Source organism: Gymnoscopelus microlampas (genome assembly GCF_963454915.1).
Source record: "Gymnoscopelus microlampas genome assembly, chromosome: 11".
Classification (NCBI taxonomy): Eukaryota; Metazoa; Chordata; class Actinopteri; order Myctophiformes; family Myctophidae; genus Gymnoscopelus; species Gymnoscopelus microlampas.
This window is the reverse complement of record NC_139948.1, coordinates 45,168,569-45,195,071: the sequence shown is the minus strand read 5'-3', so window position 1 is coordinate 45,195,071 and position 26,503 is coordinate 45,168,569. Positions and strand designations below refer to the sequence as shown.

The window sequence follows — 26,503 nt, the reverse complement described above, 5'->3', positions numbered from 1 at the left end:
GTCTACCCGGGGACTGGCCACTGGTACTCTGTTATCCGTGATAACAGATTACTGTATATCCCATAGCCCAGGGAGCAAAACTGGGACAACAGACCCCGTGGCCACTAATGCTGTTAGCACCAAGAGCTAACAGAGTAGGCCCTACATCCCATAGCCTGGGGGACCGTAGCCGGGACAACAGTCCCCATAGCCGCGCGCATGCGCAGTAACGGCGAAAACTGCGGTCGTAGAGTTAAACAGAGTTTCCAAAAAAACGCGAATAAACAGCTTGAATTTGGGGCGAAGTGAGAAACTGTTTCCCTTACGGTCTGAATAATGCTAATGGTAAATGTCGTGTGCAAATTGAGATCAATTGCGCAAGCCAGTGAGGAGGAAAATGCGGAACAGAGAGTGTGACTTCACTTAATTATATGTAGGATAACACTACTGCCGGTTTGATTATTGGAGCGCTTTTCTAAGTACCCAAAGGCGCCTTACATGCTGGGGGGAGGCGATGTCTTCTTTGATAGATATATGAATTGTGAAGTAAAAACTCTAAAGCAAAGCAACTTTGAAAACAAAGCTGATGCCTGGTTGTATGTTTGTTTGTTTGTTTGATGAAACTGTTTAAATGTTAGTGTCAAGCCCTGGCAGATTTGGACAGTCCCGCAGTCCACAGTACTTTCTTTATCTCTCTCTCTCTCTCTCTCTCTCTCTCTCTCTCTCTCTCTCTCTCTCTCTCTCTCTCTCTCTCTCTCTCTCTCTCATATACTCACAAAGACACACACAGGAGTAAAGGTGACCGGGGACCATGCAGAAGACAGGCAATAGATGTGTTGATAAGGTCACATCTCACAGTGATGTGGCCTTTATCTCCAGGCACATCAGCAGGAGGGGAGGGCTGTGTGTGTGTGTGTGTGTGTGTGTGTGTGTGTGTGTGTGTGTGTGTGTGTGTGTGTGTGTGTGTGTGTGTGTGTGTGTGTGTGTGTGTGTGTGTGCGCGTGTGTGTGTGTGTGTGTGTGTGTGTGTGTGTGTGTGTGTGTGTGTGTGTGTGTGTGTGTGTGTGTGTGTGTGTGTGTGTGTGTGTGTGTGTGAGAGACTCACCAAACACGTTCTCTGTGTCCTCCAAGATGGCAGACATGTTGCAGTGGGTAACTAGAGAGAGACAGAGAGAGAGAGAGAGAGAGAGAGAGGGGGGGGGGGAGAATGATATAAAGTTTTAAATAAGTATGATGTCATCATGACTCATGTGATGTCATTTCTCCTCTTCTTCCCTCTCCTCTCCTCTCCTCTCCTCCCCTCCCCTCCCCTCCCCTCCCCTCTCCTCTCCTCTCCTCTCCTCTCCTCTCCTCTCCTCTCCTCTCCTCTCCTCCCCTCCCCTCCCCTCCCCTCCCCTCTCCTCTCCTCTCCTCTCCTCTCCTCTCCTCTCCTCTCCTCTCCTCTCCTCTCCTCTCCTCTCCTCTCCTCTCCTCTCCTCTCCTCCCCTCCCCTCCCCTCCCCTCCCCTCTCCTCTCCTCTCCTCTCCTCTCCTCTCCTCTCCTCTCCTCTCCCTCTCCTCTCCTCTCCTCTCCTCTCCTCTCCTCTCCCTCTCCTCTCCTCTCCTCTCCTCTCCTCCCCTCCCCTCCCCTCCCCTCTCCTCTCCTCTCCTCTCCTCTCCTCTCCTCTCCTCTCCTGATGTCTCAGACTCTCTGAAGAGCTGACCTCTGAAAGGCCCCATTAACAATTGACTAAAAGACATGGCAGAGATGCCTGTCTGGTACCCGCTCAGGCACACACACTCTTTATCTCATAAACACGCACAAACACTGTGCCGCTCCTCCTTCGCACACTAACGCACGCACACAAACGCACGCGTACACACAGGCACACAAACACACTCACACACACACACCACACACAAACGCACATGCACACGCACACGCACACGCACACGCACACGCACACGCACTCGCACACACACACAGACTGCTGTTTCACAAAGGCTCCTCAGGCGTAAAGACTTACGGGAGAGTGATGAAGACTCAGCTGAGCTACTGCTGACCTATTTCACTGACAGAAGAAGAGGAGAGAAGAGAAGAGAAGAGAAGAGAAGAGAAGAGAAGAGAAGAGAAGAGAAGAGAAGAGAAGAGAAGAGAAGAGAAGAGAAGAGAAGAGAAGAGAAGAGAAGAGAAGAGAAGAGACCCTATCAGCTGATGAAGTTACTAGTTTAATAGCGTTGATCCGGTAGTAATGTGGTGTAGTTTTTCAAGGTGGAACACAAACATTCAGACGGTATTCAAAACAGGTCTTCGGCCCGGACCGCTGGCGTAGCCGTCTGGGCACCTAGGCTCCAAAGTAGCCTGACAGCTCGCCGCGGGTTCCAGTCCCGATCCTGACGGCCTTTGCTGCATGTCACTCCCCATCTCTCTCCCCATTTCCTGTCAAACTACTATCCTATCAATAAAGGCATAAAAGCCCAAAAAAAAAGGGAATATTCACAACCCAAACGGTCCGCATCGATGGCTCACATCCGTGGCTTGAAGACCACCAGGGAGAGATCTACATCAGGCATGTGCACACACAGGGATCGGGGGGGGCTTGAGCCCCATGCCCTTTTACCCGTCTGTAAAAAAAAGTGTCCTCTCTCCAGCATGGATGCAGCCTTTACTATGGTGAAAGAATTGCAAATGCCGTCTTTCCATGCCGTACCTGAACGCAGCGTTCAAGAGAATTGCCTTTTCCAAACTCTCCTGAACTTGAATGCAGCATTTTATGTTGAAAGAATCACCCTCTCTGTGTATAATCCATGCTGTATGCCACATCTCTAGTAAATTATAGTTAGTTAGTTAGTTAGTTAGTTAGTTAAATAGCCGATCTATGTGCTCGCATGTGTCGCAATGTGACACGTTGTGAGCTCGTAGATCTGCTATTTTCCGTATGAAATATATCAAGGCAAGGCCCTTAAATCTAAATGTCAGCCCTAGCTGCCCCCTTTACCATTCTCTGCACGTCCCTGATCTACATTATCAAGAGATGGCCTCCAAACACACATTCAACATTGTCAGAGGACCAGCGAGAGATGGACCAGGGACGTTGTTGACTGCTTGTTGCAAGGCTGAAACCTGCAGTAAAGTTGTACAGGATAGATTGGGACAGCAGGGTGAGACTTTGATATCTGGATACAAGTGCAGAGCTGCAGTCAATGAGTAACGCACCCCAGCAAGCACAGTCAGGACCCGGACCAATCAGTGACGTCTCGATTGGGGCTAGATCAAGTCAAACCAAGACAAGTCAGATCTGGCCCAGAATATCACCTGATTTCAACCAAAATGAATCCTGACCACAAAAACGTCACTTCCAGGACGTCATCTAAACACATTCTCATCACCCAAAATTGCTGTCCAAATGTCCATATGATGTCCCGGTGATGACGTCCTGTAAATGACGTAAAGATCATCCCCATATGGGCTGTGATCTGGCCTAGTCCTGAACGTCACCGGGGTGATGACCGGGCGTCATCATAACGTCATCATGACGTCATTGTGCTTGCTGGGACCGCACCCATAAAAACAAAGTGATCCCCACTCCCCCTTTCTCTGTGAATATAGGCTACTTTATGATTCTGCTGAGCTTCATTCCAATATGTTTTGTATTGTATTGTGTGTATTTATTATATGTATTACTGATGAATTGAGTACAACGGATGCTATCAACAGCGCAGGCGTTGGACTGTACACCTCTAAACTATCACAGTCCTCCACAGTATATACAGACAGGACAATGTATTGGTAGAGGAGAGGAGAGGTCATAACATCTCCTGACCTGACAGGAGAGCTCATTTGTTGGTATGAGAGAGGGAGGGGGGTCAGTAGGACAAGGAGAAGTGGGAAGGTAGCCCAGAAGATAGGCCATCTGCTATCTGTACCCTGTGTGAGACACACACACACACACACACACACACACACACACACACACACACACACACACACACACACACACACACACACACACACACACACACACACACACACACACACACACTTTAACACATAGGCAGTTAGGTAAGCAGATGGACACTAGATATACATCCTGTACTGAGGAACAGAAGTGAACAGTGAAGGTACTAGCTCCTTTAAAACACACACACACACACGCGCGCGCACGCGCACGCGCGCGCGCGCACGCGAACATGGAGACAATCAATACAGTCATCATCACACAGACCAAACGGTGAAGACACCATGGAAGCAGAACAGATAAACGCATCAATACAGCCTTTGATCAGCGATGTCTAAAGTCAAGCCTAGATTATACGTCTCTCCTCAACCATGTTTCTTGCTGAAACTCCGTTGTTTTCAGTGAGCAACGCCGTCGTGCAACGACGCATGAATGAGGCACAGCACTGTAGAACCCAATACAAAAAAACATCAAGCTATACTGTATCTCTGAGCATTGTGAAAGCTGGCCAACAAGCTTTATCCTAGACCAGTGGTTTTCAACCTTTTTCATACTCTTGACCAGAAGTGCCCTTTTGAAAAAAAAGGGCACTTCAGAAAAAAAGGGCACTTCAGGGGTCTTCAACAGGGGTCTTCAACAGGGGGTCCGGGAGCCCTAGGGGGTCCTCAGAGTTACTACAGGGGGTCCGCCAAATCTTTATGTGATATGATTTTTCTTTTTACCATAACCACTCGAAACTTAGCATCCCTTTTCTGAGGAGAACTTTAGCCAAAAATAGCCGATCTACAAGCCCACAACGCCTCGCGCTGCGAGGCGTTGTGGGCTTGTAGATCGGCTATTTTTTGGCAAAGAGGTATAGGTGTAGAGGGAAAAAAGAGCGGACCAAGTAAACAAAAAAAAGTATAATTTACTTGAGCACCTGCCCCTCAAAATGTCTGTGCACGCCACTGCTGTAAAGAGCGCATTTGGTGCGCTCTTATTTCACTCTACACAAACGATTTCACCTAAAATAGAAGATGTTCAAGCTTGTAGATCTTCTATATACACTGTGGGCGCTGGGGGGGGGCGTGTCTTTCTCCTCCACGTCATCAGCACCCACACCCTAGGTGGGGTTGGCGAAAGGGCCTACTCTGTGTGGAGTTGGCATGTTCTCCCCGTGTCTCTCAGGGTAGTTAATACCCTCACAAGAACATGTAGTAATCCTGGTCGCTGTATTGTATTATTTTTGGCAAACATTCCTCCCAGAATAGGGATGCTGGGGGTTCAAGTGGTTAACAAAAGTGGCTTTTTAAGTTTTAAGCATATTTTGATTATTGCGATAATATAGTTAATCAAAATGATATTACATTTTCATAACGTCCCATCCCTACTCCTAATAGACAAAGAATTGCCCACTGTCACTGTCTTGGTTAAACAAGAATTATTGTAAAACTATTTACACAGCTATACGTGTCACTGTGACAATAGTAAGGGTCACAGGTCAATGGCTACTTTTGCATGTGTAGCTAGTCAGGAAATGTCCCTCCTGGGCTACTGTGGAGATTGACAAGCCACAGCCCCTCCCACTTCCTGTTTTCCACATTGTTTGGTTCACTATAAAAGCCACACTGAGCAGGGGCTTTTCCCCCTTTGGTCCCTGTTGTAGCAGGTTGCCCCTGCTCTCTGCAATGCCCCGGGTAGGTCTATATTGTAGATAATCACTGAAAGTGCATATCTTACCTGCTTGAGACTGACCCTTTGTTTGTCACACTTTAGGCCCTGCTCCCTAGTGACGCTGCTAACCTGTGCTGCTTCCACATGGGTTTTGTACAATAGTCAGACAGAGGTAATTGTCATTATTTTGTTTTATATATAATAGATCTGTTTTACAATGTATTCATGTGCATCATGTGTTTCTTTTGTAGACACTGACTGCCACTGCTGTTTTGTTATGTTTGTTTTTTGTTGATTTATAATTATTATTTCAGTTATATAATTTGTTTTGCACTCAACTTTCTTTGCATTCTTTCTGCTTTAATGTATTGAATGCCTTAGCTTCTCGTTTGTGTGTGTGTGTGTGTGTGTGTGTGTGTGTGTGTGTGTATAGAGCACCTAGTCGTTAAGGCCATAGTTCCCCTCGGTAACCGCCTTCCATTCCGACATCTCACTACTCCGACATCTCACTACTCCGACTAGTGGCTTCCGCGTGCGGTTAGGTATAGGGTTCGTTAACGTCGGAAAGGCGACATGTAACCGTTCCCCTCCCTTTGGTTACAGCCTACCATCCTGTAGTACTCCCTTTCCCTTCTCGCATTGTAGTTTTTATCTTTTGTGTATCTAGAGTATATAGTCTATATTTGTATATGAACCTTAACCTATGCTATCTATTAAAGTGCTTTTGAATTATTGATTAACTGTTTAATACAAACCATTGTAATCTTGGGGGAGAATCCTTGTCGCAGTCCATTTATTGTCACATTGTATTAAGAATCTGTTAAGTTTTGAGTATTTAAAGTGTCTGATTAAGTTAAAACTTCTAAGACAAACCCGGGCCACGTCCCAGTTACACATGTATCAACTTTAAAAAATGTGATTAATAGGTTGATGTTTCTTTATATAAAATAATTTCGAATGTATTTTTGAAATTATGAATTATTATAATTTTACAAAACACACACAGTTTCGAACAAAACCTTATAGAAAGACTATAACTAAAACATTCTGCATGTGATGTTTTGGGTGTGCCAGCTGCCTCTTTGGGTGGCACAGGCACACCCTGGGCCTGGCACTCCTATATGGCTATACCAGTCAATGAAATTCACACGTGTACTGTACATACACATGTCGTTTTTTCCAACATTTTGGGGACATTGCATTGACCGACATTCTTTCCATATCTCCATATCATACATAACCTTGAACATATCCAATCCTGAAGAACTGATCCAGACCTAACAAATCCATTCCTAATACTAACTTTATCCTAACATCATGAAAATTCATCCAAATCTATACAGTAATTAAGGACACCAATTCTTCAATTGGCTTGATGTCCAAGATTGTCCCAAAATGTGGTATATGTGTGTGTGTGTGTGCGCGCGCACACACACACACACACACACACACACACACACACACACACACACACACACACACACACACACACACACACACACACACACACACACACCATGTTCCGCCCCTGTGTGAGTTATGGGAACATAAACCAGGCAGAGGACCGGATGACTGTTGAAGCAATATGCAGTCATGTGTCTGCCTCCAGGGAACAGTCTCAATATATATGACAATTACCCCTTCAACACACACACACACACACACACACACACACACACACACACACACACACACACACACACACACACACACACACACACACACACACACACACACACACACACACACACACACACACACTAGACTAGACTTTTATGTTCAAGATGTAATGTGAGTACATTCAGGGTTGGACATATGGGGGAGGTAGGTACAGGGCTCCCTTTAAACCCTCAGCAAAGCATTTGAGGAATTTAGGGCGAGCTCTAAAATATATATATTTTTAATAACACTGTTTTTTTCTGTGTTAATTGCTATGTTCTTGCATATTTAGGTTCTTGAAATAGATAACAGGCTAACAGTAAAACATTTTTTTTCCTGCACAAAGCAATTTCCAATAAATTGTGTCTAATGCAGTGTACACGTTGGCCATCATCATTGTGTGCGTACTGAACACACATTACAAGCCGTACGTTGTCTTTCGAGTGAATGCCTTCTGGTGTCTGAGGATGTGGGCATGTTCATTGAAATTGTTGTGGAATGCAACCTAGGTCTAGTCTGTTTAACAAGTAATGCAACACATAGCCTGTAGCCTGTCTGTCTAATGTGCTGTGATATTTTTGTTGTTTCTCGGTACTAGAGATTGATTTTTAAAAAAGTGAAACTTTCTGTTTCTGTGTTGTCCCAGGCTAAATAGTCTCTCTATATAGTACATTATGGCACTAGGTGGGATCATTCATGTATGCAAATGCATGTACTGTACAGTACCTTCCTAACCCTGAAAATAGGGCTCCTCCGAATGCCATCTATAGAGATAGTGACACAGTAAAGGCATACCAAAGTTGTTTCAGCACAAACACAACAATAAAGATAATAATAATGGATCATTTTCCTCATATCCTCATGTCGTATATTAAAATTGGGATGGCGGGCGGACCACGGCCACATCACTCTGACTCAGGCATAACTATAAACAATCATGATATACCCATATATAGGCAGGGCCATGTCACTATGACTCAGATATAACCATAAACAAACCCGATACGCCCAATCGGAGCGCACATCAAGAAAATACTCGAGGGAGTGCGGTGCCCGCCATCGAGAAGTTTGTATATGTCGTTGTCCAGAACCACCGATCCGACCGATATGTCCATATATAGGCATACATAGATATCCAGTTGTCCAGAACCGCTGATCCAACCGATATGCCCATACATGGGCATGCCAAGATATGGGCATATACTGATGACATCAGGGATCTCTATATACTGTATGGGCATAAAAGGGACAGATACAGAGATCTCCATATATGGGCACAAAAGGGACACAAAGGAGACGGGTACAACAGGTACTCTGATAAAGCCCCCGACACTATGACTCGGATCGGTGGTGCGACGTGGGTGTGAGGCCTGCGTAGCAGCCTGAACATCTAGATCAGTGGTTTTCAACCTTTTTCGTGTCAAGGACCCCAAATTGACACATAATATTAGCCCACAGACCCCCATTTGAAAAGATATGCCTGGGACCATTTTGATTTCTTGGGGGTCCCAATCTACACTGTATCATCATCATTAGTGTTCATTTGACTCTGAGTGTGTACACATTTGTACACTCTCAGAGCTACAGACACAAGGGTCAATTTGGTTCCTAACTATTAATTTGGTTGGGGACCCCCTCAAGGACCACTGGTCCCCGGACCACTGGTTGAAAACCACTGTTCTAGATGTCTTTTTTATGTTGTTTTATACCTTTTCATGTATCGTCATGCTTGAGTTTTTGAAAACCTTGTCAGTACCGTGGGGTAAATTCAGATTCCGGCTTCACCCAGCTGATGGCTCAGATGGTTATCATGAGAGCAGTTAAGTGAAGTTAAGCAGGGTTAAGTGTCTTGCTCAGGGACACTTCGACACATAGACCGGGGGCCGGGAGGTGAACCCGGTGACCTCCTGATTACCAGACGGCCTCTCTAACCACGTGTAGCTACGGATGCCATTGTGTTATGACATCATTTCAAGTCTCGTTGTGTTGTGTTGTGCTGTGTTGTTGTGTTGATGTGTCAAGTCGTGTTATAGGTCGTGTTGTGTCAGTCTAGTGAGTGACAGACAGAACTGTCATCTGTTAGGTCGGGTATCTGCTTCTCAGGCAGGGTGGGGATGGTGTGGTACACACACACACACACACACACACACACACACACACACACACACACACACACACACACACACACACACACACACACACACACACACACACACACACAAGATGAGCAGTGATGCTCGTACACAAAAACGCAATGCATGTTTCCATATTATCCTATACAGGCACAACAACACCCAAAGACAACTACACAAATCAAAGCACACTGATAAACATAATTATGTCAACAAGCAACACACATCTGCATGGTTTAACTGTAGCATCTATCAAACAGTAAGCAACAATTAGTGATACAAGGAATGAGGAGAGCTATTCACCTGTTTCCTAGGCTGTGTGTGTTTTCCACTTCCTGTCGATTTTATCCAATGAAATCCAATGAAACTGGTCAGATGACCAATGATATCCAATGAAATCGACAGGAAGTGGAAAACACACAGCCTAGGAAACAGGTGGTGAGGTAGAGCAGTGGTTCTCAACCTGTGGGTCCCCACATGATTTCGCGCGGGGGGGGGGGGGCTGTGAAGTGACAACTTAAGGACTTTTAAGACCTTTTCAATACCCCAAAAAAAAGAAGAAATAAGACCATCACTGCATCAAAAACAATCAACAAAGTATACTATAAAAACTGGCCAAATTGCCAAATAATATAAGAAAGAGGCAAACATTTTGAAAATAGCCGATCTACAAGCTCACAAGGCCTCGCAACGCAAGGCGTTGTGAGCTTGCAGATCGGCTATTTTCACAATATTTATCTGTGGAACCGAGTTTAACTGGATGCCTCGATTCCTACAATTCCAAGTGCTTGTCAGGGTGGGGGGGGGGGGGGGGGGGGGGGGGGGTCCCCAGTTCAAAAATGATTATTTAGGGGGGTCCCCAGTTCAAATGATTATTTTGGGGGTTTGCGGCCTGAAAAGGTTGAGAACCACTGAGGTAGAGGAATGAGGAGTGCTAGGGGGTGAGGTAGAGTGCTAGGATCTGAAGTAGAGTGCTAGGGGGTGAGGTAGAGTGCTAGGATCTGAAGTAGAGTGCTAGGGGGTGAGGTAGAGGAATGAGGAGTGCTAGGGGGTGAGGTAGAGTGCTAGGATCTGAAGTAGAGTGCTAGGGGGTGAGGTAGAGTGCTAGGATCTGAAGTAGAGTGCTAGGGGGTGAGGTAGAGGAATGAGGAGTGCTAGGGGGTGAGGTAGAGTGCTAGGATCTGAAGTAGAGTGCTAGGGGGTGAGGTAGAGTGCTAGGATCTGAAGTAGAGTGCTAGGGGGTGAGGTAGAGGAATGAGGAGTGCTAGGGGGTGAGGTAGAGTGCTAGGATGTGAGGTAGAGTGCTGGGGGGTGAGGTAGAGGAATGAGGAGTGCTGGGGGGTGAGGTAGAGTGCTAGGAGGTGAGGTAGAGGGATGATGAGTGCTAGGGGGTGAGGTAGAGTGCTAGGGGGTGAGGTAGAGTGCTAGGGGGTGAGGTAGAGTGCTAGGATGTGAGGTAGTAGAGGGATGATGAGTGCTAGGGGGTGAGGTAGAGTGCTAGGATGTGAGGTAGTAGAGGGATGATGAGTGCTAGGGGGTGAAGTAGAGTCTTGAGTTGGTGAGGTGAGTTTTCAGACTGCGGCGGTAGATGGGAGATGAGTCTGCAGTCCTGACTGGGGGGGTGGAGGGTTTTACACAGCCTGGGGGCTGGGAGCCAGGAGGGAGAAGAGTCTAAAAGTGTTGTGTTGTGCTTATAGTGTTATTGTTGTGTTGTGTTGTGTCGTGTTATGACACGTCACATCGTGTTGTGTTGTGTTGTGTTGTGTTGTGTTGTGTTGTGTTGTGTGTTGTGTTGTGTTGTGATATGTCATGTTTTGTTATGTCGCCTTTGCTATGATGTGTCGTGTCGTGTCGTGTTGTGTTGTGTTGTGTTGTTGTGGCTGTGATTTTGTTTTGTTTGGTTTTGTTGAGGATATCATGTCGTGTAATGATAGTAACATGTCAAGTCTTGTTTTGTCATGAATGATGTGTCATGATGTTTCGAGCCTTGTTTTTGTCGTGTTGTGGTATGGAAGAGAGTGAGAGACATGACATAGCTTCTGCATCTGTTCTACATCTCATATCTGCTTCTCAGACAGGGTGGGGATGGTCTGGTACACATACTGTATACACACGCACACACGCACACACACACACACACACACACACACACACACACACACACACACACACACACACACACACACACACACACACACACACACACACATTAATAGAAACGCACATCCCATCATCACAGACAGACAGACAGACAGACAGACAGACCAAAGTCTCTCTCCATCCCACTTGAGAGAGAAAGAGAGGTAGAAAGAGGGAGAGAGACAAGATGGAGAGAGAGATGGAGGGGGTGGAGAGAGCAAAACAAAGCAGAAAGAAGAGAGACAGAGGGGTGGGGGGGGGGTGAAGGGACAGAAATAGGTGGGCTGACAGAGATGTGTTTGGAAAGGAAGGGATGACAAGACATGAGAGGACTACAACCCAGCAGGTAAACACATTTTAAAGGTTGTAAACAACATCAGCAACTCTCTCTCTCTCTCTCTCTCTCTCTCTCTCTCTCTCTCTCTCTCTCTCTCTCTCTCTCTCTCTCTCTCTCTCTCTCTCTCTCTCTCTCTCTCTCTCTCTCTCTCTCTCTCTCTCGCACACACACAGACGCACGCACGCACGCACGTGCACACACTCGAACCCACCTTTATCTGCCTCTCTCTGGCGGCTGGCACACTGGCATCACCTTCCCCCTGCGTCTGTCTCCCCACAGCAGGCAGAAAAGGGACTGCAACTCCCAGGGTTCCGCGGGGCTCCTGTCCACAGCAAGCCGGGGCCGGCCAGGGCTCTGGAGGCTGCTGGGTGCTGTAGTTCTGTCTGCCTCCCAGCTGGTCCAGCCTGCTGCCAAGGTGTCTGCTACAGTAGGCTAAGCTACTAACAGTCAACCAGCCAGTACTGCTGCCTCACCGCTACTCAGCAGAATGCTGCACTCTGCCTGCACACACACGCACTCACTCACTCACGCGCACACACGCACTCACACACACACACACACACACAGACACAGACACACATACACACACAGAGAGATGCTCTTGCTTGCTCTCTCTCTGTATCACTTGTCTTGTGTTATTCCCTCTCTATGTTCCTCTCTCTCTCTCTCTCTGCTTCTATCACTTTCTCCTCTCCTCTCTTTCTGTCTCTGTTCCTCCACTTCTCTCCCCCCCCCCCCCTCTCTCTCTCTCTCTCTCTCTCTCTCTCTCTCTCTCTCTCTCTCTCTCTCTCCTGACAACAGCAGTACTCAGGCTGCCAGCATCAAGGACAGCCGAGACAGGACGAGCAAGGGAGAAGAGGGGGAGGGGGGGATGGGGGGGGGGCAAAGATGTTGGGGAAAGGAGGAGGGCTAAAGAGGCGTGGGAGGGAGAGAGAGGGAAGAAAAGGGAGGAGAGAGAGATGGAGAGGAGGGGTGGACTGAACGACGGAGAGGTAATGGAAGACTAGAAGGAAGAGAAGGTGAGAGAGACGGGAGGATGAGGGGAGGAGCAAAAGAGGAAAGGAAGGGAGGGAGGTAAGAGGAGAGGGAGGGAGGGAGGGGAGTTGGCAGGGACAGAAGGGGTGGCTATGGAGAGAGAGATGGAGGGAGAAAGATGGAGAGAGGATAACGAGATGAGGGAGATAGTGGAGGTGTAGCCGGAGAACGGAACGGGGAGTACACAGTAAATGACCCCGTAACTGCAAGGGTCCATTTGTACACTCAGACAGCTAGACACTCAGGATTTGAGTGTGTGTAGACCAGTGGTGGAAAGTAACTAAGTACATTTACTTAAGTACTGTACTTAGGTACAATTTTGAAGTATTGTACTTTACTTGAGTATTTCCAATTTACAACATACTTTTACTTCTGCTCCACTACGTCTCAGAGGCAAATATTGTACTTTTACTCCATTACAATTATTTGAAATCTTTAGTTACTAGTTATTTTTCAGATATAAACTATGATATAATGAAACATACATTAACCACTTTAGCCCTATTTTATACATAGGCTATTTGAAAATAGCCGATCTATAAGCTCACAACGCGTCGCATCGCGACGCGTTGTGAGCTTGTAGATCTGCTATTTTCTAATATTTAGTACTTTTACTTTTGGTACTTTAAGTACATTTTGATGCCAATACTCTTGTACTTTTACTCAAGTAAATTTTGAATTCTGGACTTTTACTTGTAACAGAGTATTTTTATATTGCAGTATTGGTACTTTTACTTAAGTAAAGAATTTGAGTACTTTTTCCACCACTGGGGTAGACAGACGTGGTATATTCACTGTAGTGGTTCAGATCTCACATGTTGGCATCAGGTCAACTCCTGTCTCACTCCACTCTTTAATTATACTCTCATATGGGCATCTTTATTATGATAAAAAAAATAGGAAAGAAGAGAAACAGGACACTGAGGGCAGAGAGACCAGGAGAGACATGCAACACAGCCTGGTCCAATCCAACCTGGGATGTTGTGATTCTGTGGTTGATGCAGGATCCAATAAGCTGCTGGCATTCCCCTGTTTCCTCTCTTTAGAGTGTGGAACCAGTGACCCCTATTGGCACTGGATGGGAGATGCAAGAGAGGGGAAAAAGCTATGGCCCACTCAGTGGCCATAGCTGAATGAGGGTGAGAGAGGCCGTCAGGGAAACAGAAGATGCCCGGTTCACGTCCCGGCCCTGGTCTATGTGTCCCTGAGCAGGACCCTTCTAACTGCTCCCTGAGCCCTGTGCTAATAGCGCTCACTACTCCTAATAGTTAGGATGGGTGAATAAATTCACGTATGTGCAAATGAATACACATTGACAAAAATACCGCCAAAGGAGTGGGGACTGAATTGATAGATAGATAGATAGACGGACAGACAGACAGACAGACACACAAATTATAAAACAATGTTTGCTGTAGCCAAGGCATCCAGCTCTTTTGAACAGAAATATGTTTAGCCATGCTACAGTCATACAACAGCATCTGTGCTGCTTTCAGTCTAAAAGCCATCATTCTAGAGGACACGTCAGTGAGGCTTTATCCACCTTCATCTAATGGATGATATATGAACAGAAGACGTTCACAATACTCCTTCCACTTTGTATTTTCTTGTGGATTGTAATAGATATTTTAGAATGCCAAATAGATTGCCAAATATATGTATTATTGTGTACTTGTTGGCCTTCCATTCAATATAATTGAATGTCTAGTTAGTTAGCAAGCTTTCTCTCCAATGTGACTAATGTGTCTAACTTGACGGCAGTTGTTAATTTTAACAGCTGACGAATGCTTACTCCTATACCCTCTGTCAGCTACCCTGACTGGATATTAATGTTTTGCAGAGGTGCCACTGTCAAAGCTTCCAGGAAACCAAGTTATTAACTTATCAAATTAGCATTGTTAGCATTGTTAGTGTCATCATAAATTGCCACATATAGTTCTGCATAATTATGTATGCGCAAATATGGACCGGGTGGGGGGGGGGGGGGGGGGCGGAATATGGGCATACCGATGTCGGGCAAATCACCATTGTTATGCAACGGCTGATTTCATCTTGTTTAACTATAACGTCATTCATTTACATGAGTTTGTTTGCTAAAGGACTGGGGCTAAGATCCAGGTCATCCCATGTATATCCCATTTAAACTGATAATGGCTCACACGCATGCATAGCCTGGTTCCAGACGAATCTGCCTTTGCAAAATTGCATGCAAAATTGCATTGCATTGCGCCCCTTGGAAGAAAATCTACCGTTGATAGGGACCAGACTAATACCACGCAGTGTGTCGTGTGATATTGTCTGGCTACGCGAGGCTAACGCATGCACCCACTCACACACAGCTGATAATTAAACTCATGACAAATGCTTAGAAATCACGTGGTTTAAAAGAAGACAGCTACTTCTGGTGGACTCTAGGGGATTTGTTTGACTGATAATGGCTCACACGCATGCACCCACTCACACACAGGGATACTGATAAAATAAAACTAACTTTTTCCGGGTTGCCACTCTGTAATTTATAGTTTTAAGATGTGGTGAAGCCTCAATTTGTGAAATTGAGACAACTAATGACAATAACATACATAACATGATGGCTGCCGATACCAAATCTCTCTCTCTCCGCTCTATTCAGGGGCGAGTTGCTTAAACCGCTAATTACTGATTTAGGACTAGGCAAGAGGCGTTCCCCCGCAAAATTCGGTATTCTCTGCCACCTCCCTCACCCGCCAAACACCTGAGCTACCCCTTACATTATGCATAGGTGTGGTTTGGGCGTTACATTGATAAAACCAATCACCGTGCCAGAAGCCATTGCCTTTAAGAGAAGACTGCCCTAGCCGTCATCCCCGATCCAATATGTGCTCTAGCCTATCTCCCTGTCTGCACTGTTGCCTGGTCTGATTATTATAAGCCACATTGGGCTGGCTTTCCTTCATTTTTTTTATTTTATCCAAATACATTTTTATATTAATTTGTAGCCTATTGTGTTCACAATAAGCAACTTGAAAGACATTTAAAATATGTATACTATTGGTACACACAGTGGTACACAGACATACAGTAGCATATGGCTCTAATAAATTGGCCAGTTTTAGGAAAGGTCAATATGTACTCACGTTGGCTGTTATTGTTCTATTTCCACCATTCTAATGGATTCCAGGGGTGTGTAAAGTAGCTCCATAGTTTCCTCTGAAGTGACGTAGTTAAAGTTAACTTACATCCATATTGTCCCCGTTATCTTTCATCATCCACCTTTGTTCAGTAATCCCGAACAGAGCTACACTTTAAGTTTACATCAATCATAGCCTCTCAAACCCAGATACATTGCTGCGATGCGTATGTGCGTCGCCTACCTACCCAAAATAACAGACATACAAGATATCAACGCGCTGCGTCATGTCGTGTCGACAGCTTACAGATCTGTTATTTTGGGCAGCATAAACAATGAGGCACGATCGAGCAGCGCATGAATGAAACACTAAACCAAAAACATTGTTGGATGTTTTTGGTTGGAATAGGGTAGAATGACTCCTGTTAACGAATTACCAAGATTTATTGAGAAAAAAGCCTTCTTTAGAAAATTGACTGACGGGCTGGTCTGGCCCTAATTTGTCAATTATTAGTCGAGCCAGGCTGAAATATTTAGGGGCTATGAAAGCTAGTTTGAAGTGCTCATGTGGCCTTAGTCGCTTCTTTTTGTTTTCATAGACCTGTGGTTGCTTATTTCTAGCCAAGGCTGGCAACACGGCTCATGGTCCAACGCACAAAGCCATTGCAGTGTCTGCGTGCACTTGGCGGGTGCTTTTAGAATCCACTATCCACCCCCCCAAAGCCGTACCCATGTGTGTCTGCAGAATGGCAACTTGGGGGATATAGCAACAACACGCCCACAGACACACCTCCACGCGCAAATAACGGAGTCGGCATAATGGGGGACGGGTAGAGCAGGTGCTAGAATAACATATTGGGGCAGCGCAGCTCCATTATCCGTATTTAACAGGTTTAGGTTAGGGTTGCGGCTGGCGGAGGTGCCTCAGAATAGGGCGCTCTCTCTCTCTCTCTCTCTCTCTCTCTCTCTCTCTCTCTCTCTCTCTCTCTCTCTCTCTCTCTTGCTTCAAGGGTAAGAGATGGTCAAAGGATGAGAACTTACCCAGGTCAACCTTTGCACAGCTACAGTAAACTACTGTAAAAGCTACCGTAAACATTTCTGAGTAGGCTATATACATGTGTACAGTAGTGGCCACAAACTCTTTTTTTCCTGCCTTAATGATTGGCAGGAATGATTGGCAATCTGCCAGAATCTGTATTCTGGCACACATGTCTCAAAAGTCAAAAAGTGTCGCAATGCTATCCATGTGTGGTCTAACCAGGTTTCAGTTACGTGCATACAATCAAGCTTCTGATCTAATACAGTGGTTCTCAACCTTTTCAGGCTGTGACCCCCCAAAATAACCATATTTGAACTGGGGACCCCCCACTCTGATAAGCACTTGGAAATATAGGAGTTAAGGCATTCAATTTAGTTTTACTCGGTTCTACAGATAAATAGTGTGAAAATATCTACAAGCTCACAACGACTCGTGTTGCAAAGCGTTGTGAGCTTGTAGATCGGCTATTTTCAAAATGTTTGTCTCTTTCTCATATTTTTGGACAATTTGGCCAATATTTGACCAGTTTTTAAACTATAGTTTGTTGATTACTTTTGATACCGTAATGTTTTTTTTTATTTTCTTTCTTTCTTTTTTTAAAAGTCCTTAAATTGTCACTGTCATCTGGGGACCCCCCAAATTCAACCCACAGGTTGAGAACCACTGATCTAATATTTAAAGTCTGGGCTGGGAACGACAGGGTTTGATGACAGTACTCTAAGTTATTCCATCCCAAATGAGGGTCAGGGACAAATCTAATTAAAATCTATTAAGCAAAGATAAAAAAGGGGGATTAGGTATAGGGAATGTGAGTCTGGTTTTAAACGTGGTGAGGGTGGGGGACATGAGCTGGGAGTGAGTTCCATAGGGAGGGGGCGGCCACCGAGAAGGCCTTGTATAATTACAATAAAACACAACACTGATAAGATGACAGACATGATAAAAACTAAAGTAGAAGTCACATGGTTTAAAGGAAAGTGTGGCTATAGTTCTGGGAATTTCCACATTACAACTAAGCACACCTCTTGTGGAAGGTGGGGTATTTATCTTGAACAAGCTCAAGTTACTTTTTGTTTCGTTTATTGCATGGTGCTATAAATACACCACACCTGAGTGAACTTTCACAGAACCAGGTAACTCAGTGAGAACATTCATCAGGTAAGACAAATCTGTATTCCTGTCATGCGATTTTTTCATGCGAATATTTTTTTTTTTAAACGTATGAAGTCAAGTCAAGTCAGTGCAAGCTTCCATCAATGACAAAGTTTCGTGGAAATGTGAAAAAATATTTTTGCAAACATCACAACACCACAAATATTATATGGTCAAAAATAGCAGATCTACAACATCTGTGAGCTTGTAGATCGACTATTTTCAATTGGCCGAAATGTATATAGGGCTGAAGTGGTTAATGTATTTATTATAGTTTTGTAATAATAATCTAAATCTACAATGTAACTAGTAACTAAAGTTTTCAAATAATTGTAGTGGAGTAAAAGTACAATATTTGCCTCTGAGGTGTAGTAGAGTAGAAGTAAAAGTAAAAAAATTGGAAATACTCCTGTTAAGTAAAAAATATCTCAAACTTGTACAGTCCTTGTGTAAATATACTTAGTTACTCTGTTATACAGACTGAAATAAATGTGTTCCTTGGCAGCGCGAAATATGCAGTAATAATTGTATTTGTGGCGGCTGGAGGGTTTGTGTGAAAATAGCAATTTACCTAGTTTTTTTTTTCTTCTTCCCCTTGGTTAATGATGTGATACAGACTTGAGCTGGATAGACCAATCAACAGTGGTGTAAAGTAACTTAAGTACATTTACTCAAGTAGCCTACTGTACTTAAGTACAATTTTGAGGTAATTTTACTTTTACTGGAGTATTCAATTTTCAATACTTTTACTTCTACTCCACTACATCTCAGAGGCAAATATTGTACTTTAGTTACTAGTTACTTTGTAGATTTTGATTATTATCAAAACACACTTCAGCCCTTTATACATTTCGGCCATTTGAAAATAGCCGATCTACAAGCTCACAAGGCATTGTGAGCTTGTAGATCTGCTATTTTCAAAAGATTTTTATACATTTTGTACTTGATAATTGAAACTGTGAAATGGGACACACTGCATAACGAGTAGCCATGTAACATCACAAGTTGCTGGGCTTCTTACCTTCTGATATTTTATAATCAAATTCTGTTCATGAAAATTCCCCTATAAATTGTTTGAGCTAGAATATCGGTACCCAATACCAAGGTTCTGTTCTCAAGGTCCATATTGGGTGTACCCAAACACTTCTATTCTTTTTCTTTTTATTATTCAATAAAACATGAATAACTTTATTGACTATGAATTTTATACGCATATACGTCGCGATAGGTGTGTAGAGGCAGACGTGCCCAAATTCGGCGGCCGAATATTTAGCATTTTTTTGGATCGTTTATTCGCTTATTATACTGCTTATTAGAAGTTTGCAGAAAAAGCATGTGAAAGTACAGTTCAATACAAGGTCAGCTATTATAAGATTTAAAACCCAAGAAAGCCATATGTCTTGTTTCCGTTGGGGTCCTTTGTACTCAATTCATAGAGACATTAAATGACATGTGTAGTGACCTTAGGTTACACCTATACCACCTGCTTGTCATTAATGCATAAAAAATACATGGCCGTTATCTTTATCAGATGTCCGGGTAAACTGTAATAATCTATGACTGTTATTATTATCGTCTCCATGAATTGAGTACATGAGGATCCCATTTGAAACAAGCCATTGTGGCTTTCCTGGGCACTCCATTTTAGGTGACCTTTTTTTGTAAACTGTACTTCCATGTGCTTTTTCTCTGCAAACTTCTGAATAAAGTATTCAATCAATCAAAGAAGTCCGGGTAAACTGTATAATGTACTACATATGGTGTGAAGTTGCTACTATAACATACAGCATCTGTAAAGGTTGACCCCAACAAATCCCAAAAAGGCTGCCCCAAAAAGAAAAAAGAATCCAAAAGAAATTGCCGCGCTGTATAAATATATATGTATATTTTTCGATTGTCGCACACACACAGCGGGCCTAATTTCTCCACCTATAGCCTACACCCCCCAACACCCTATACTAGGATCGCCTCTGGCAGACACACACCCTCAAGACAGCTTTGGCATCCTCTTTTTTCAGAGCCACGCTGTGAAGAATCAAATCATCTGGGCCTTGAGATCCAAATGGGAATGGCATGACTGACTCCAATGTTGTCTTTCGGACTGGTCAGCCTGTGACGTCAGTCCTCTATGATGTCTGCCGTCATACGTATCTATGGAATATGACTCCAAATGTGGGACGGTCCCAGACCGATCAGAGGCTCATTGACTTAGGTTATAAAAATCAAGTTAAATACATAAAACAGGTGAAAACAGGCCGTGTGCACAAGAAATGTGATGCTGATCTGTCCGGCAGCTTGCGTGGTTATCTCTGACACAGAGATAGACAGACAAAGATTATCCTTTTATAAATGGCCAGACTCCTGCAAAAGCCAAGTCATAAATAAAGTAAAATAAATCCAACAGTTACAAGGAATACATAACCAAATATACAGGCCTGTACAAACAAAACATTAATAGCCAGCTTTTCTTTGCTTAACCTCAAGCAGTCTCTTTAAATCTCTGCCCCATGAGTGATTCATCAGTGTGATGCTCTAATCCTATGTTAGAGCTTTAAATACAAATAAAAACATGTGCTTTATACTTGGAGAGAATTCTGATGATGGTTTGCTGGAAAAACCCGGTCTCCTCCTCGTTCGAACTGCCAGTGTTTCTCAAAGTGGGGTCCAGGAACTCTTTGAGGGTGTTTTAAATGGACCCTTACAGGTCTGTAATTCTGAGTGCACAAATGGAACCAGATTGAACTTTACGGGTTCATTTGATTCCATTTGTACACTCAGGGTTATGGGGGTCTTTGAAATAAATAAAAAGGTTTCTGGAATACGCCATCATCAGTGTTTGAATTTGGACCACTGCTTGTCTTTGTCTGTTAAAGGCACATAAATCACCTCCATCAAGGGCTTCTTCTTGATGCTGCCGTCCTTCTGCTTGTCGTACTGCTCCAGCATCTGGTTGGCTCCCATCGGGCCCACAGGCAGGATCAGCCGGCCGCCCGGCTTCAGCTGCTCCAGGAGTGCTTGGGGCACAGTGGCTGCTGCCGCGCCTACATGGATGGCATCGTAGGGTGCCTCCTCTGGGTACCCTAATCGCCCGTCTCCCACTACTAGCTTGACTCTGCCTGACACGATCAAGCTCGGGTCATCTTTATTCACATTGTTTATGGACTCCTCTACGAGCTCTTTGATGTGATCTATTCCTATCACCTTCCCTTGGGGACCCACCGTTCGTGCAAAGCACACGGAGAGGATTCCACTGCCAGAGCCCACGTCCAGAACCTTAGCTCCCTCGTACAGCTTGTCTTGCAGGAGCTCCAGGGCGTAGGCATGCATGTGTGGAGCGCTGATGGTAGCTTGATAGCCTATGGACTGTGGAGTGTCCTTGTATGGACTATACTTGGAGTAGTGGGCTCGGTCGGTGGCCAGCATGACTTTGTAGACCATGTCTGACTTAATGATATGACTTTTGCGGAGTTTGTTAACGAGCTCTGCTTGGCTGGCTCCTCCACATTCCCACGCCATGATTAAACACGTTCTGAGGAGCACGTACCCAGCAGCTCTTTAAGAGTTTGGGGAGTGACGTCATAGTGTCAACGTCATGTGGTCGTGGTTGCCATTCCCCCTGTCCCATGCTTTTGTGTTGTGTTGTTGAGTAACTATTGTACACAGCAGTGGTTCAATGACACGTTTTCCTTCCGTTTCTGGGTGTCAACACTGCTTACACATTTAATCAGTTAAGAAAAAAAAAAAAAAAAGTCATAAAAAGTCTGTCATAATAATAATAAATAACTGTAAATAATAATCATAATGAATTACATAATACAATAATGGCAGCATCAACTGATATTCCAAAAATTGCATGCAGCTGTTCCTGTAAACAAAACATATTTTAAAGGTGCTGTAAGTGATATTTTTTGGTAACAATTATGTTACAGGGGACTCCCTGTCAAATGGCAGGATAATGCCCAATACTAGGCCATACCCGTGGGGGGATATGCGCACATGATCTGGCAACCCCATTCATCCCATAGCTCATGAGGCCATCCCACAGCTGGGCAGTCGTAACCATGCCGACATTCTTGTACACAAAAACGCAAAAAAAAACAAACAGCTGAGATTTGGTAAAATCGAAAAACGGGCTTTGCTGTTCCGTGCACATGGTAATGGTCAGTGGCTGTGTGCAAATTCAGATCAACTGCTCCAGCCACTGAGGATAACCGGGCAGAACCGATTTTGGCCTCACCACTTCACCACTACACCACCCCTACAGAGCTTTCTAGAATTATAGTAGGACTAGTCCATACCCGTGGGGGGATATGCCCCCCCCCCCCCCCCTGCACTCGTCACAAACCACCGACCCCACCGATCACCACCTTGTGAGCTTGTTTACGTTTTATTGAGTATTTTTTGTTTGGTACTGTAAGTTTATTTTCATGCGAATACTTTACATTACTAAAGGAAATTTTAAAGAAGTTCTTTGTCCGAATACCCACCACAATGTAAAAAATAAATAAATCATACTACTACTACTACTACTACCACTAGTACTACTAAATTACTACTACTAAATTATTATTATTATTATTATTATTATTATTCAATAATGTTAATTAATAATGTTTTTTTTTTAAAACATATTTTCCAGTGAGGAGCAAACATATTCCAACATCATGGATAATCTGTTAAGGAAGGTTTCTTCCTGGCTAGATGATCAGAGAGCCGTTGCACGTCAACTGAGACAGCTAGCCTCGGAGGTGGAAGAAACCCATCAGATTTGTAATGCTTCTAAGGCCGCTGGGGCCACAATGGGTCTCAGTAGTGGAGTTTTTGCAGTGGCAGCAGGTGTGGCTACTCTGTTCACCGGTGGACTAGCTGCACCTTTGGCAGTAGCGGCAGGTGTATCTGGAATAATTGGTACAGGGGCTACGTTAACATCTGCAGTAATTGATGCTGTGAAGACGTCAGATTCTTTGAAAGAAGCAGAGAGGTTGACTCAGAAGAGTAAAAATACAGAAGAGGATATCAGGAGAGAGCTGCAGAAACTGATTCAACAAGGAGGGGGAAGCTGCAGCAGTGACGAGGATACTGCAGTGGCCTGTATAAAGAAAGCTATAGCTGCAGATAAAGGAATACCCATTTGGGAAATTGCAAAATGGCTAACTATCAATACTTATGACAAAGTCCTCGGGATGATATACAGGGTGTTTTATCCTGTAGTAGTAGATACCTCACCGTTGGCACGCCTAGTGGAAGAAATTCTAGCTGGAGTAACTAGAATAGCAGGAGTAAGTTAACAAACGTATACAAAGAAACATGCCTCACTCAATACATTATCATCAGATCACAACACAAGCCAGTAAACTTTATTTATTAGATCTCCTTACAACACATTTGAACAATGCACATCTCTACATTGTTCTTGTTTAAACTAGATAGACATTTATCTCTTCTCTCATGTGCACTGTATACGTGGATCAGTGGTTCACATGTAACAAAGAAATTGGACAATACATTTATTTAAGGCAATGTGTCTGTGTGAACATTTATATGATCAAAATCCTAGCACATATTTCTTTGTCCAACTCCTCAGATTCCTTTTGGAGTTTTTACAGTGATAAGTTCAATTGGTTCACTGATAAAAATCTTCGAGGAGGATAAACGAATGAACAAGGGAGGAGGGACAGATGCCAGTAACTCTCTGAAGGAAGCTGCCAACCTGATAGAGGAAGCTGCATCGAGGCTGCAGAGAGACATTGATGATGCCAAACGTAAGTTCATACATGTTGTGTGTATAACAGGGTTATTATTGTTAACTAAAACAAACAAAATAACGAAAACTAGATTTGGAAAAAACTTTTAGTTAAAGGTAGGGTAAGTGATATTTTTGGGTTAAAACAAAAAGTATTTTGTTAAAAGGTTATATTTGATAGTAATCATTCCTATAGAGTGTTTGTTCAGTAACAGGAGTCTCCCCGTCTCAACAGAAAATACATTTTCCGGTAGGTGTCAAAATCTCAGCCAATCAGGAGAAAGTACCCATTTTTAAGCTTCATTTTTATTGTGTTCCAGTTCCAATGTTGTCTGCTCATTTCTTAGTGTCATCACTTCCAACTTCACTTGTGTAATCTATATCCTGATTGAGTTCTCTATCCTGATTGGATAAAATTGGACATGAAACTGAAACTGAAACGAAAATGCATTTTCGGTTTTATAAAGAGCTGGAGAGACAAGGAGACTCCTTTTACTGAACAAACACTCTATAGCAATGAGTACTATCAGAATATAGAGCTATTTAACACTTATTTTAACCAAAGAAAATCACTTACCCTACCTTTAACTGAACAAATATATATAAAGACAAAGCTTTACAAATAAAGGGAAAAAGAAGGAACACATACTGTATAAATAACTGAAACTGTGTATTTATAAAACAAATTAAAATGAACCAAAAATATGGAGAAAATGTCCTTAGTTTTAGTCTTGGTCAAAAGATCCTCAAATATGCAGTGGCAATTTTTTTGGAATCTTTCCTCTGACTAATCCATGCTAAATAGAGAGAAGAAAACAAAAAGTCAAAATGAAATACAAATAAAATCGCAACACAATAATCTGTCCTTGATGTATAATGAGACGTATACATGTTTCGATACATCCGACACAGTTCTTTACGCTTCTCCTGATCTGCTGCTAAGATTTTAATTCATTATCAATCATCATTATTAAATAATAGTAAGACTAAAGATAATGGCATGTTTTCTTAATAATACAATTTCAATAATAATGACTGGTTGCTTTCCCCCTCCAGGAAGAGGATTCTGAGGAACAAGAAAGAGCTTCAGAAACAGGATTTATTTGATTTGATTTTTAGAATGGTAACATAATTTTGTTTCATTTAAAGAAACTTGAATTGCTAAGCAATGATGTTTAGTTTACTGCATGTCATTTGTAGTCAAGTGTTCTCAAAAAAGGATGTTAAATGTACCAAAATAATTACCCAGTGATATAAACCCCACCCAAACTGATATCTACTGTTCTACGTTTCCACTGCCAGTCCAAAGATTTGTTTTATTTTTCTTTTTATCCCCACATTTCTGTGTTGTTATTGCGGTTGTATCCGTTAGAGCAGGGGTCTTCAACGTTTTCAGGCCAAGGACCCCCTATAGTAGCTCTGAGGACCCCCTAAGGGTCCCGGACACCCTGTTGAAGACCCCTGCGTTAGAGAGTCTCTACTCCTCCGGCCCAACACTCTCTGCTGACAGGTGCCACCCAACCTTCCCTCCCACGAAGGTCCAAAGATTAGATCATGAAATAATCTTGACCTTGATTAGGACCTAATAACCATAGCCTTGAACCAGTTTTTTTTTTTTCAAAAGCTTTCAAAATGTGGAAATGGAAATATTTCGTACGTAGCCCACAACGCATTGCAATGCCGCACGTCGTGGACTCGTAGATCAGCTATTTTTGAATAACAAAGGGTTAATTGGTTAATGTATGTTTTGTAATAATAATCTTAATCTACAAAGTAATTTGTAACTAAGTAAAACGTACAATATTTGCCTCTGAGATGTATTGGAGTAGGCTACAAATATCTAAAAATGTTATATCAAGTAAAGTAAAAGTACCTCAAAATTGTACTTAAAGGACGACTTCACCCATTTTCAACCTATCTTCATAATTGGTCCTAATGCTTATGATAAAATGGTCAAATGTTTTCTACTCTCTCTTAGAGGAGGGCTGTAGACACTTCAGAAACCCACCAGTGACATCATCCTTATATGTTTTTTTTAACTAGATTAACAAGAAATCTATTTAGATTTGTATTAACGTAAGAACAATGGCTTCCATTAGCATGCTAGCTATCCAGGAATGGAATGCGTGAAGTTTCTATTAGCTTGGATTCTCCATCGATGATGTCACTGTGGGTTTCTGAACTCCTCTCAGACAGAGACTGAGTAGACAAAATGGTGGAGAAGATTAAAACATCTGCACACTGTTTGAAGCACCAAAAACGTACTTTGTTAATGGCACAACGTTTCGACCGTAATAAATTTCGTTTTTGGAGCTTCAAACAGTGTGTGGATGTTTTATCTTCTCCTTGATTCTTGCCTTGATGTCCAGCACCTGGCCTAAACACGAGTTCCTCTGTGAACTAGACAAAAATGGTACCATATTAGAATGAGCATTAGTGAGGACCAATTATATAAAGATAGGTTGAAAATGGCTGAAGTCGTCCTTTAAGTACAGTACTTGAGTAAATGTACTTAGTTACTTTCCACCACTGTAAATATGTAGACACTGTATGTATATATTCATATAACTCCATAACTTTCTATCAGTGA

The 26,503-nt window shown here is 43.3% G+C and overlaps 2 protein-coding genes across 2 annotated transcripts in view; both read right to left on the bottom strand.

Annotated features, from left to right (window-relative positions):
• samd14 (sterile alpha motif domain containing 14) overlaps positions 1-12,460 on the bottom strand; it is a 43,362-nt gene extending 30,902 nt beyond the window's left edge. The window contains exons 1-2 of the mRNA XM_084072904.1: positions 12,047-12,460; positions 1,084-1,134 (exon numbers count right to left, since the gene is read on the bottom strand). Coding sequence (XP_083929030.1) covers positions 1,084-1,120 — 37 coding nt within the window. The 5' untranslated portion in view covers positions 1,121-1,134; positions 12,047-12,460. The remainder of the gene's footprint in view (positions 1-1,083; positions 1,135-12,046) is intronic.
• Positions 12,461-20,999: 8,539 nt separating this feature from the next.
• LOC311054791 (protein-L-isoaspartate(D-aspartate) O-methyltransferase-like) lies at positions 21,000-21,716 on the bottom strand (the record flags this gene model as incomplete). The annotated part of the gene is made up of 1 exon (XM_084070795.1): positions 21,000-21,716. Exon 1 carries the CDS (start codon positions 21,684-21,686, stop codon positions 21,000-21,002), a length of 687 nt encoding a protein of 228 aa, XP_083926921.1. The 5' UTR covers positions 21,687-21,716.
• Positions 21,717-26,503: the final 4,787 nt, after the last annotated feature.